We start from the raw sequence: 13,253 nt of genomic DNA, 5'->3' as shown, positions 1-13,253 counted from the left end.
ATGATATTAAATAATCAACAGCAGCAGTAAGGAAACCAGGAAAACTGCAGCATGACTAAGACCAATCTTTTCTTGCACTAACAACAATTATCTTTCACATAAAATATGAGCTGAAGCCAGCACAATTTTTATGAACATGACCTGCTTCCTCTGGTGATATTCCTAAATTTCCTGTGAAGCTCTCCACGACTGCAACAATTCTCACAAGCCAAGACAAAGCCCTCTTCACGTAAGTGAGGATTTCTAGCTCTGCTGCAAGTGGCATTTCACCCCTGCTCTTGACACTTGCTAACCTTTGTGGTCCACAGGGAATGTTAACCTGCAAATGCAGCCTTGCACTACTACCATGCTGACTTCCATAATTCAAGTCGCACTGGGAAGGTTAAGATCAGTTATCAGGAAAAATTACTTCACCAAAATGCTTGTCAAGGACTGGAACAGGATGCCTAGGAAAGTGGCTGCACTACCATCCCTGGAGGTATTTGAAAGACATGCAGATGTGTTGTGCTGAGGGACATGGTTTAGTGCTGGATTTGGTAGTGCTGGGTTAGTGGCTGGACTTGATACAGGTCTTTCCAAACCTAAATGATTCCAAAATCCATTAACAGAGCACAGTTGCTAGAGCAGTTTGCCAGGTAACCCAGCCCAGGAGTCTCCCCTATGTCAGGACATCAGCTATCTTAGAAAAAGGAGCTTCTTGCTCTGACCGCCTTCCTTTGAGTGCCATGCAGCACCTCTTCCAAGCCCTAGGACAGTCAGAAAACTGGCTACACACAAAACCATTGGCAGTATCAACCAAACACTCATTTAAACAAAAGTCACTGTTGCATTACATGGCTAGTTTGATAGCATAAATTCCAACTCTAATTGTCATCTCATGCTTCAAAAAGGTTCTCATCAGTTTCACCAAGGGATCCAAAAACAAACATCATACATTAAGTCATGCCATGGCCTTGAAATGCAAAAATGGGCAAGCAGGGCCTTGGAACACAAAGCAGACTGCAGTTGATGCAGAAAGGCAACTTTCAGACTGGAAAGAGAAATGACAAATTTTACTCATCCTGTAACAAGTAAGGTGCCAGTGGAATTACTGCTACAACAGATGAGTATAGACAGCAATAAGCCATTACCTGAAACATTATGTGTAATTCTGACCCATTCAGGGAAGATTAAATCCAACTGCAACAGGACAAAGAAAGCCTAAGCCTACACCCAGAGGAAGGGAGAGCCTACTGCTCAAAGAAAAGCAGCAAGCCAAGACAAAATGCTAATAGCCTGCCGAAACAAAGCAGAGAAGAAACAGTCTCTATCTCTCTCTTTAAAATGAGAGCAGAAGAGAAGAGCTATTTTAACTAACAATATTATGATAAGTACAAATGGGTACAAATTAGTCATGATTAATTTTGGCTTAAAGGCTGAATAATGTTCACAGACTCATTACTAGAATGAGACTCAGAAACTGCCTTCAGAGATCTCTTTTCCTTACAAGTTTAACTTGTAGCTTGCTAAATTTTTAAGTACCCTTTGCTTTTCTGCAAGAGCAGGAGTAGAATATGACTTGAGAGATGTCACCAATTCTAAGCCACAAACACTTGTAAAAACTTTCAAATCACTATTCTTAGTTTCCTATGAAACAGTGGAGCTCGACTCAAGTGCTTTAAACTTGTTATATAACAACCAATCCCCAAATTTTTTTATACAACGGCTCAAATCCCAGGCTGGCTTAGCTGCTCTGCATCAGACTCAAGATCTGTTTGCTTCACTGTAAATACAATTTTAGTTTTATATTCTCACAAGTCAGACATTCCACAGTACTAAAAAAGAACAGAGTACCTGCTAAAAGTACATGCTGTTTTCCTTCCAGAAGTGTTCAAATAAAAGCTTACAAAGGCATTGTAACAAAGTTATAATACTGCTCACCCTAAGAATTTATTATGAAGCTGACAACACATTTTTGAAGCTCCAGTTCTTCAGACAAAGCAACAATTTCAAAAAAAGATGTATATTTTCTTCTTTTGATTTTTTTTAAACTCCTAAATGTGCAAAAAAGAAGCCTGACAACACAAAATGTCCAGTGAAAAAAACCCCCATATTTCTTTTTATCTTTCACAGTTTCTAAAATAAGTGAGTCTTATGTGATGTCACATGCAAGTCAATATTTATTAGCACCTTCTAATTCCAAACACATCTGAAGTATTAAAAGAAGTGTTACTAAATGTTCTCTCAAAGTAAGGAGGTGGGAGAAGAACCCAGATGAGACAGACACTGGATGTCAAGCTTCAACAAATTCTGCTGTTCACAGAAAACATGATTCCTAAGGATTCTAATTACAACATTTAGTCATCATCTTTGTTCCACTGTCACAGAACTAAAAACAGTGCTACACTCCCTTCACACAAAAGCTCTCAAGAATCTGTCCTCAGATCAGTAATGTAGCTGGGTAAGAACTCAGTCAGAACTGATATTTTACATACCATGTTAGTATTAAACTAAAGCATTTGAGAATCATTAAACATGCCAAAAAGAGTAAAATTAAACATCCGTCTTCCTCAGTACTTTGTCACCTTTCACTACATGGAAAGATTGCCAGGAAACCATAACATGCCCCCAGACATGAGGAGGGTTTGGTCTTTCTCATGGGAAACTGCTTTCACTGTTAGTGTGGAAGGGACATGACAACACCCATAACCTGAGGAACCTACACCCAACTATGGTTCATTGCCACACAGCTGGTTCAGGATCTCTTCAGGCAAGCTCATTATTTGTTCCTTAACAGGGGAAGGTGTTGAAGAGGGTAAATCCTGGTGTCACCCAGTTTTGGCTTCTGCCTCATTGAGTCTCTCTGGCTGCTGCAGGCTGCAGAGATCACAGTCATCCTCAGACTGGCTGTGAAAGAGCCTTTACAGCCTTCTTCCATCCCTTCCACTGGCAGAGGGAAGAGAGACCTGATAATCAATGGTGAGACACTGTCATCACCCAGGGCACGGAAGGCCCAGTGTGTGAGAAGGACCAGTTACTCTCTAGAGGAGCCTCCTCCACCAAGGTCAACTCAGGTAAAGACCACTCACCAAGAGCAGCTCCCTTCTCCCTTGCCATGGGGGCTGAGCCTGCTGCTGTGCCTCTGTGTCTGCCTCTGCCACCCTCCAGCCCAGGTGAAAGCCATGGGGACAGTGCAGATGCAGAGATGAGCAGGCCTGCTGCAGAGGCTCTCCCTTTCACAGGAGTTCTGTTAAGTAAGAGCACATCCAAAGGACGGTTCAACTCTGCTTGCTCACTCCACAAAACTGCTCTTTTGCCCTTTGGTAAAGATGAACGTCCTACACTCACACTATCGCTAGATCCAACACAGAGGACATCATCTTTTGTGATAACAGCCTGCACTTGTTACAACAGGAAACATAAAATCCTAGGAATGCCTCCAAGGCAGGCCTAAAGAGCAAAAACAACCAGAGAAGCCAGCTGCTTATTGTTCTGTAGTTTTCTGTTCCATCCCTGGCAGCCTCAAGGCTGTTTTAACTCACACAAACTGGATATGGTGTTTAAAGGACACAACCCAGGCAGGAGACAGCCAGAGCACAGCACTGTCCACCTCAGATCTGCACTGTCACTTTCACCATTTCCATCACTGAAAGCATCTCCTATGATACCCAGCAACTTCCTCTTCAGAGCCAAGACAAAAATTAATGCTATCAGGTACTTCTGTTGACCTAACCAGGCACCAATAAACAAATTACATGGAAAACTGGTAAAAAGAAAAAAAAAACAAAAAAAAAAACCCAAAACCTTCATAGCTCCCTCAACTAAACAAAACAAAAATCCCAAACAAAACCTCAGCCTAAGCCAAGTCCTCGCTAGCCAAAGGAAGCATATGCAAGCAAAGTACTTGCAAACCTGCTAAAACTGAATGAAAAAAACTAATCAACATAACACATTTCAGCTAGCGACTTGGATGCTTCAAAAGCTAGGACTTCTACATAGGAAACTGTCCAAGCCAAAATCCTGAAGCTCTATTTAAAGCCTGGTTAACTACTTCAGCTTTCTACAGCCTTGAAGAATTCTCCTGCTTTGCGAACTGTGAAATAGCATTTGCTGCACTATTCCAGGTGGATAGACTTTAATGACTTTCTTCCACGTGATTAAATCAGAAGACGAGGAATCAATCATTTGGGCTTGTACATTCTGCATATTTTTGTACAACTCTTCTCACCATTCGGTCTCTCTGCTCTCCCATCTACCACAAATTACGCTCATGGCATGCTGAACATGCAGTTTTTAGTGCCTGCTTAAATCCTCAGAAGTGAAATTGCAGATCACAAAACAGATACCCAGTATAGCAGGCAGTGCACAGATCTGCAGACAACAAGATATGAGCAGCCAAACATTCAGTTAAGGTTCTAAAAGAGGCAGGATTCACAAATGTTTACCATGGCGGATGAATGGGGCAAAGATAAGGAAAAACACAACTCTTCAACTAGCTTGATATGAAACATATTGATTCAATTAGCACAGTAACTGTTAACTCCACCAAGTAAACAGATGGTTGAAGAAAATCAAAGTTCAAATGATTGAAGAAAAAAACCCCAAACAAATCACTTATTTAAACTGAGTTATAGATTTAGCTCAGCCCATAACTGATTCAGACATCTGAAATCAGGTCTCTAACCCAGTTGAAACCTTTCCCTGAAACTGATAAATTTCAATACTTACTTTATTTTTCTTACACCTTTCTCCAACTCAGATGTCTGCATCAAACAGATGTCTTAAAAGAATAAGTTATGGGCATTTTTAAATATAAAAGTTACTCAATACTCCAAACCTGAAGTTAGTCATCATAAGACAAAAGCCATGGCAGAGCTGTAAAAAGAAGATCTTCTCTGCAATTTATATCAAACTACATTCTTCCTAGACTGTCACAGAGTAGAAGACACAAGCCTCAGCTCTCCAGAGAAACTGAAATGGATATGGCTCATATGCAAACCAAATCATCCTAGTTCCTCCTAACATCACCATGCTCTTAACGCATTGACGTTAATTTGGATAGTCCAGAACACACTGTAACAAAGTCTGGCATGCAGCCTTGACTTTTTAAGTACAACAACAAATAATTTTATTAGCTATTTGTACAGACGACAGGGTATAATACTGCTGGTTAACTCAGTAGCATATTCACATAATCAATATAAACAGTATGATTATTATCATCATCAATTTGATTCATTTCCATAGGAAGTTCATTTTGCTCCTTTTATAACATTAATTGATAGAAGGGTGGAAAAAATCTATTAACAGAATTAAAATAACACCATTCCAGAGGGAAAAAAATTCTCCTGTTCGCTTCAAACAGCAACATCAAAAGAATAGCAAGAAACCAATTCAAAGTGCATAGTGAATTATTAATTCAACTCCAGGAAAATTTAACCACATTATTACAAGTCAGAAGCCTGGAAGCATAACCAGAAGCAAAGTCAACTATAGCTCAAGAAATATTGCTTCAAGTTTCTCCTTCTATCCCTACACCTGCTTTTGGCTCCATGCCTCTCGTGCTCTCAATACCTGCTTTCTTGGCATCTTTGGTATTCGCACTGTGTTCCCTCCTTCCTTCACCAATCCTGTCACACATGGCCCTGAGTTGTACTGCTGTTCTCTTCCAAAGGCACATGCTGCAGCAGCTCAGAGCATGGAGAAAGCAATCCTGCTGCTTGCACCTTTTCCATCAATACTGGGGGACCTTGCTGCCCAAGAGGAATGAGGCCAAATCCTTGCTGCCTGTCAGCCAAGTTGATGATTCTCATAACGCACAGAAACTGAATTACAGTCATAGACAGAGCAGAGACACCTCCCCAAGACCAGCCAGGCTTGTCCTGCCAAGTTCAAGCAGCACAAACTCTTCAAATCTTTTTAGGTAAATCACTGCAGAAAGACAACAACTTATCCCAAATGCCGCTGAAATGGTAGCTGACATTTCCTAAAAGCATTCAGCCTGAGTCACAGTATTTGGAAAACTTGTGCCCAAGTGGCTGAAAGTAACAAAATTTAAGACCCTGTTTCCTGCTCCTTTAATTCAGAGTGGATGTCTACAATAGCAGAGGGCTCAGCTTTCACCATTGGACAAAAAGAGCATCTCGTAAAGATTACTCTTTGTGCTTCTTGTTCATCTCTGTGCAAGAACTAATGTTTTTGACATCACTAAGCCAACTGGAATTTGACTAAGTGGGAAAGCCTAGTACTCACTTCAGTCATAGAAAATTAAATTTAGGGTGAAGTTTTACACTCTTGAGGAATATGGGCGGAAAAGAAATTATTCCCTTCCCACACACACCCTAAATAAGTTAGCCACATTTCCTTTCAGTAAGCAACTTCATTTGAAGCATTTAAAGAACAACAAACCCAAGCAGCAGTAAAATATAAGAACATACAAACAGGTAAGCTTCACAACATCGGGTTTACCACAACTTCTTCCCAAGCTTCTCACAAACTATAGCCAGACATTATTCACCAGTTTCTAAAGGCATGAAATATACAAATGTAAACCTGAAAAACTAAAGAAAATGTTTGAACAGCATTCACAGCTGTATTACAGCCTCCAAGGCAACAACAGCCTCAGTTTATTCACCTAAATAGAAGTTAAAATGTTTTTATCATTGTAAACCAGTAAGAACTAATTTCCTTAGAAAGAGAACTGAATACTAAAAGTCAGACCAAATGTGACTTTTAAATCACTAACGCCAATCGTGTTTTTAAACTGCTGCATTTAAATATAATCTGCCCTGAGGCAGGCAGTTGCAACTCAAAAACAATCAGTTTCAGACAGCATACATGACAGGTACATAAAATCTCCCATGACATTTGTACTTACTTTATACCCCTGTGATAAAAATACAGCATCCACAGTAAAATAACATGACTGAGCAGAAAAAATCCAGTATTCATGCAAATTAATAATTTTAGTAAGTTTGCAAGTAAAACAACTGTTACTTACTGCTATTTCTCTGCATGCAGACATGGAAATTCCAGTACCTTCTATCTGTTTTAAAGCGTAATCTTTATCATCTTTTCTGTGAAGAGAAAAAGAAATTTGTTTTGTTTTTTTTTTAATTGCACCATAAATTCAAAGTGAGCTGTTCAGTACCATTCAGACATCAGTTTCTACTTAATGCAAATTATGCATCTTATTTTCTTTTCATTCTTTATTAGTTAAATGCCTGGATATCCAGCTAAACTGTAAGCAAACCACAACACTCTGATAAAGTTAAATAATAAGTTTGCTCTCATTAGATTGACATCACTTAAAAACTTGTTTTTCTAAATGCAATGATTAACACTTCCATTTCTTCCTTCTCTTATCAAAAAGAAAACACAGCAAACAATTAGCACTAGAAATAAGCCTAGCTGGGGCTTTATCTCACATAAATGTATTACTCTAGGACACAGTAAGTCTCGCCCATATTTTAATGAATTCCTGACCAGCTCAGAACTAATGTCACATTAAAGCACCTTTTCTTTCTCCAAGGTACCAAACTGCAATTGAAACTGCCAAGATTAATTAAAATCTCCACCAGATGTTAGAGCAATGTGAAGAATCCAGAAGTGGATTCCAGTGGAAGGTGTCCCTGTCCCTGACAGGGGAGCTAGAACTGGATGATCCTGAAGGCCCCTGCCAATCCAAACCATTTTATGAGTCTGTGACAAAGTTTGCTTAGGTTCAAATGTATATAACACTCCTAAAAGCAATACTGTGACCTTTCTGTACTTCAACCAGTATATACCTTAGAGTCACTTACTGAAAATGCAAGCCTGTTAGTAACTCCAACTACCAAAAGCAAAATCAGGAAGAGATAGAATTTAGTATCTTCTTTTGCTGCAGTTTTTCTCATTCTCACCCTCAAGACTCAAAACTTTTAAGAGCTGGAGTGCTTGTCATTCCCACTTCTGGGCAGGCATCCACAGTGCTCCTGGGGGGCATGACACTTAACAGCATTGCTTCAATATTTAGAGTACTTTTATAGCCTCAAACCTCCAAGTTACATAAGAAGCCTTATTCATTTTTAATGACTCCAGCTTTCACAGCCATGAAGAGCCATCCTAAAAAAATGAAATTCAACCATCCTTAAGGCACATAAAACTAAGCTGTAGATAAGGACTGAGAACCAATCTACTTGTTTCTTCCAGTTCTCACCATTTGTAAAACTTTGAATTGCTTTATTCCTACCTAAAGCACACACTTTTCCCTATTAATCACCACCTAGGGAATGGAGAAAAAAGTGTGAAATTAACGGGCAATATCTGAACACAGATAATGAGGAGAATGAACTAACAGCAAGCAGACAAGAGAAGACTTCAGTAAGGGGCCAATTACATGGATGCAGTGAGATAAAAGACAAGAAAATACACAGCATTTGACACAAAAAAAAAGAAAAAAAGAATAGGGAAGGCAACGATAGAAGCATTAAGAAGCTTCCATGTAATAAACCCCTAAAATTTCCTGCGTGGAAAAGAAAGAGACAATGCTGAGCACAAAGTCTTGTGGCCAAAACAAGGTGTTACACAATGCCCCAGAGTACATACCTCTATACAACTTAGAGGAAAACAAGTTGCATGAAGTCATTATGATACTAAGCACAAAACTGAACTGTGCAACTCATGATGTAAGATTATTACAGGGATCAAAAGCATAAACAGATTTAAGATCAAATTACACAATTTGATCTTTTGATGATCTTTGGTAATTTGATTTTAAGATTAAATTAACACAAACTCATGGTGGATAAGGAAGTTATGGACCACTCCACAAGCAGCTTCTGAATATAACCCCAAGCTGCTTTACAGCACAGAGATTTCGAATGCTGCTGATAGAAAGAGGGGGAAATTTTCACAGCTAAAAATTGTTTTATCCTCTACCCGCCTTAGCGAGCAATGGCTATCCAGCTGTCACTCAACAGAAATATGAAGCAGAACAAATTGGACTATAGGTTATTCTCACTGCCCTACATGTTTATCTACTTCATTTTGAGGTGTTTGGAGAGATCTCTATTTCAAGAGAAGCACTTCCACACAGTTGCTGTTACATGCATTACCACCACTGTCAGGACAGGGAGCAAAGTGGGACGGACTAAAGGTTCTTCTCATTGCCCTGTTGCTCATCTGCTTAGATTTCAAGGTCTTTGAAGGACAAGTCAGTGTTAACATGAGGTACTACCATAAATCTAGCCATATTACAACAATGAAGCCTGCCATACACTTAAGATGGTACAACTACTTTTAATTGGTCAAATTTCTGCCAAATTAAATCTGGACTAAAATTCTCCATACCAGATGGCAGACCTTCTCTAGGAATTTTTAGGGGGAAAAACCCTCAGCTGTTTCCTAGAACAAAACTGGAAGAACACTCTTTCAGCTGTGTATGTTAACTCTTTTACAATCAGGGCTTTAACGCTGAAATTCAACAGGGTGGCTCAAAGAACACACCATTTGGTCTCCTCAAAGCAATCAATGAAGTCCTTGAAAAAATTAATCTTCTCATATTAAAGGCCATTTTAAGAGCTGAAATCAAAAGCTTCAAAGCCCAATCTTGCTCTGCCCTCACAGTGACCCAGGGCTGTGGGGAATGAACTGCTGTTCCCTTGCTTTGCTCTGCCCAGCTGCTGCATGTGGGAACCCAGACCAAGTGACCTCTGCTGGGTCCTCAGCCTACCCATGCAGTCTAGAAGAAATATAAGCATGGCAAAAAGAAGGAAAATAAATTAAGTTCAGGGATAAAGCACATTTTTTAGCACCATGCTGCACTCCACTCCAGAATGAGGAAAAAAATAACCAAAGACTTCTAAGACTTAAATTCTCTGAATTGTGCTGGTGCAGTTGAGATACAAAGCAATAAACCAATTCCTAACCCACTCCTAACATGTTCTACTCTGAGGCTGCTAAAATACCATGATTACCCAACTAAACCCAATACCAGCTTTTCTATTTACAGGAGTAGGAATATCCTACTTTTACTTTTAAGCCAAGTGATATTTTTATTGAAAAACTTAATGTAATTCTTTGAGAGCAAAGGAAATTGGGGGAATACTTTTTAAAGGGAGTGGTAAGAGTCTGCAGGAGTGCCAAACACCATGACCAAGCTTATTTTACAAAAGTTAAAAAAATATTTTGCCAATAGTCTGTTTAGAATCATAATGCAGCCCAAGGCTTCTCCATGATTTTGGGACATGGGCAATTTCCTTCTCTGAAAATAAAGAGATATTTGAAGATAAAGAGACATTCAAAGACAAAACAGAAAAAAAAAAGCAGTAAGTAAAAAGAAAAAAAAGTTGAAAGAAGTCCCATTTATAAACATCTTCCACAGCCAACTGTGAGTAACAAAATGGGCCACTTAGCAGGCTGTACTTTAAGGGCACAGTAAGACTCAATTCAACTGAATTTCTTCCTTCTAACAGAGAGCTCATGTTGGGAAAAATCTGTTTTCTTTCCCTGTTGCCTAGAATTTAAACATTAAGTAACTTCAGAAGCTCCTCCACCTACCAGTAGGCTTAGAGAAGCTGGTCAATCTGCAAACTTATTTTCCTACCAATTTATTCTTACTTTCCTGCACTGAAATAGGTTGGTATCTTCAACTCTGTGGTGCTCCCCAGCAGTAACATGCAGCATGAGAGCAGCAAGAATAAGAAAACTCACTTTGTACACTGCTGCTGACAACAGCAGTACTTATTGTAGGAATGAGCAAACTACATAACCTTGTGGAAAATCCTCAGAGGGACAACACTAACATCAGAGGTGTAAACTTGAAAAAAAGGTTACCCTCAACACCACGTCCAACAGATTTTAATGACAACAGCAAAAAAAACCCTACTAAAGTACCATTAAAAAGTATAAAAGATGTTGCACCTAAAAAAAATCTGTACATAAGAAAGGAGGCCTATTACATAAAAGGCAGATTCTAAAAAAATGAATTGTTATTTCATCTCACATACCAAAAATGCTGTAGAAATGTATTGACATAACCCTACAATATACCCTTTATTCAGATCATAAGAACGGTTCAAAATTCATCTTAGTAATAAATATAGCAGAATAAAGTACCAAAGTCTTTAAATCAGGGATGATCATGGTAAATTCATGTTACAGTTAAAAATCTCAAATTCAAAATTAACTGGTCACAATGTAGGATTAGTTGTGTCTACATCTCCTAAAGAAGGAGATGTAAATCTGACTGCAGTTAAACATGTGAAGGAAATAGCCAACTTGAGTTTTCAACTACCAAAGGTAACTATAAATGCACTATCTCTTCTACAGAAAACTAAGGAATCTCTTAACTGTTTATGACTCTTATTCCCTAAAAATATAAAAAAACCTGATAATGAAAAATAAGCCTACTAATAAAACATGTGTAGTTTTTTTTTTTTTTAATTTCTACATGTTAAATTATGAAAATCAAACACAACAGCAAAGTATAACATTTAGGAGACTTGGCATTTTCATTTTGTGGCATCATTCCCTATCTCTTCTCCCAAGTCACACCAGTGGAAATTTTTGGTTTTGTTTTTAAATAAATTAGAATCCCCCTAGTCATACAAGAGATCCAATGAAGTCTACAGGAAGCAGTAATTCAGTTCCTGGGAAGTGTATAAATGCACAAATGAAGTTTTTGAAAGATTTAATCCTTTTATACTAAATGCCCCTAATACAACCACAGCAAACACTTAAATACAAACCATAAGAAGACATAATTTTCTAGAAAGCACAGCAAGATGAGGACAGACTTGGTACCCACTCAAATGATGACTTGCAAAAATAGATATATCTATTTCCCACAGCTATTATCAACACCACATCTGTGCACTAAATAATCTTGCCAGAATAAGTTATTTATACCAGTAGTTCTAATTGTTTTGCATTTTGTACCTATTAACTACCATCCCAGTGTGTTGGAGAACCAAGGGGCAAAGAACACAAGCGGCTCAGGTTCTCAGTGCCTTCTTGGCATCGGTTTTCACATCACAACACACTTTCACAACTACACATTCTCAACACTGGTGGCACAGTCCTGGTGAAAGGAAGTAGAGGAAAACCAAATTAGGGACAATGTCAACAAACTGGAGACACTCAAGTCCATGGGACCAGGTGGGCTGCATTTAAGGGTGCTTAACGGTGCTGGCAAATGTCATTGCAAAGCCACTCTGTCATTTGCAAAAGGTCACACTGCACACTGGCAGATTCCTGATCATTGGAAAAGGGCAAATATCGGGACCTCTCTGAGAAGGGAAAAAGAGCAAATATCACTGACCTCTCTGGTTCAGTGATATTATAGGCCAACCAGCCAAATCTCAGTCTACAAAAAGGTTACGCAGCAAACCCTCCTTGGAAACTTTAGGGAAAGCAGACGACTGGGAACAACTAGCAAGGATTTTCCAATGATAAGTTGTGTCTCATCAACATGAGTGTCCCATACAATGAGAGGACAGTGAAAAAGCACGGGATGTTACCTTGACCTTAGCAAAGCTTGTGACATGATCTCATCATACATGCAGGGCCAAATGAGAGAGCCTGGACGGCACGCAGCTGCATGGGGCTGAGCTGCTGAGGTTAATCCTCAACAAGCACATAAACTGCCTTTAAAACTGAAGAATACAATAAAATTTAAATTTACATTGTCACAACAGCGGAGAATGAGAAATGTTGCAAATTGTAAAGACATTTAAATGTATGGAACCCAGCAGTTATCACTGCATACATTTCAACGTACAATGCTGACCAGGTATAACTCTGCAGAATGAGATAGAACAGTTCTGTGAAGATAGAGGGTAACAGTCAAATAGCAAAAATTATGTGCATCAGCAGAAAATAAATTGTACAGGAAAAAATGGATACTGGCTACTAGGTACAACAGCTGAGAAGTCAAACTATAAGCACCTGAATTCCCAGAAACACATTTAGGTCAAAACTTTTGTCACGCTAATTAGCACACACAGTAAATCTCATCACTGACCCTGTACCTTCAGGTAATCCTAAAATAAAGAACAAAATCCTATAAATCATTCTCTCAAAAATATCTGAGCTAACAATGATGCAATGACAACCACTTCATCGTCTTGTAATTTCCTTTTTACAAAACCTGCTGGTTTTCACATATCAAAATGTTTTCCAATTATGTTGACAAAAAGAACTGAAAAATACCAAGAAGTTTTGCACAATGGCTTGCTTTGAGTCAATGAGTTCCTGCTGAAACAACCCCTTTTTCATACACACACACTCCTGTC

The 13,253-nt window shown here is 38.9% G+C and overlaps 1 protein-coding gene across 2 annotated transcripts in view; it reads right to left on the bottom strand.

Moving 5' to 3' along the window:
• Positions 1 to 13,253, bottom strand: part of CDK8 (cyclin dependent kinase 8) — a 68,793-nt gene that overhangs the window by 41,852 nt on the left and 13,688 nt on the right. For both annotated transcript variants that reach the window (XM_066544847.1, XM_066544848.1), the window contains exon 2: positions 6,980 to 7,055. In XM_066544847.1, coding sequence (XP_066400944.1) covers positions 6,980 to 7,055 — 76 coding nt within the window. The remainder of the gene's footprint in view (positions 1 to 6,979; positions 7,056 to 13,253) is intronic.

The sequence above is a fragment of the Molothrus aeneus genome, chromosome 2, assembly GCF_037042795.1.
Source record: "Molothrus aeneus isolate 106 chromosome 2, BPBGC_Maene_1.0, whole genome shotgun sequence".
Classification (NCBI taxonomy): domain Eukaryota; kingdom Metazoa; phylum Chordata; class Aves; order Passeriformes; family Icteridae; genus Molothrus; species Molothrus aeneus.
The sequence above is the reverse complement of the archived record's forward strand: the minus strand, read 5'-3'. Positions and strand labels throughout refer to the sequence as shown.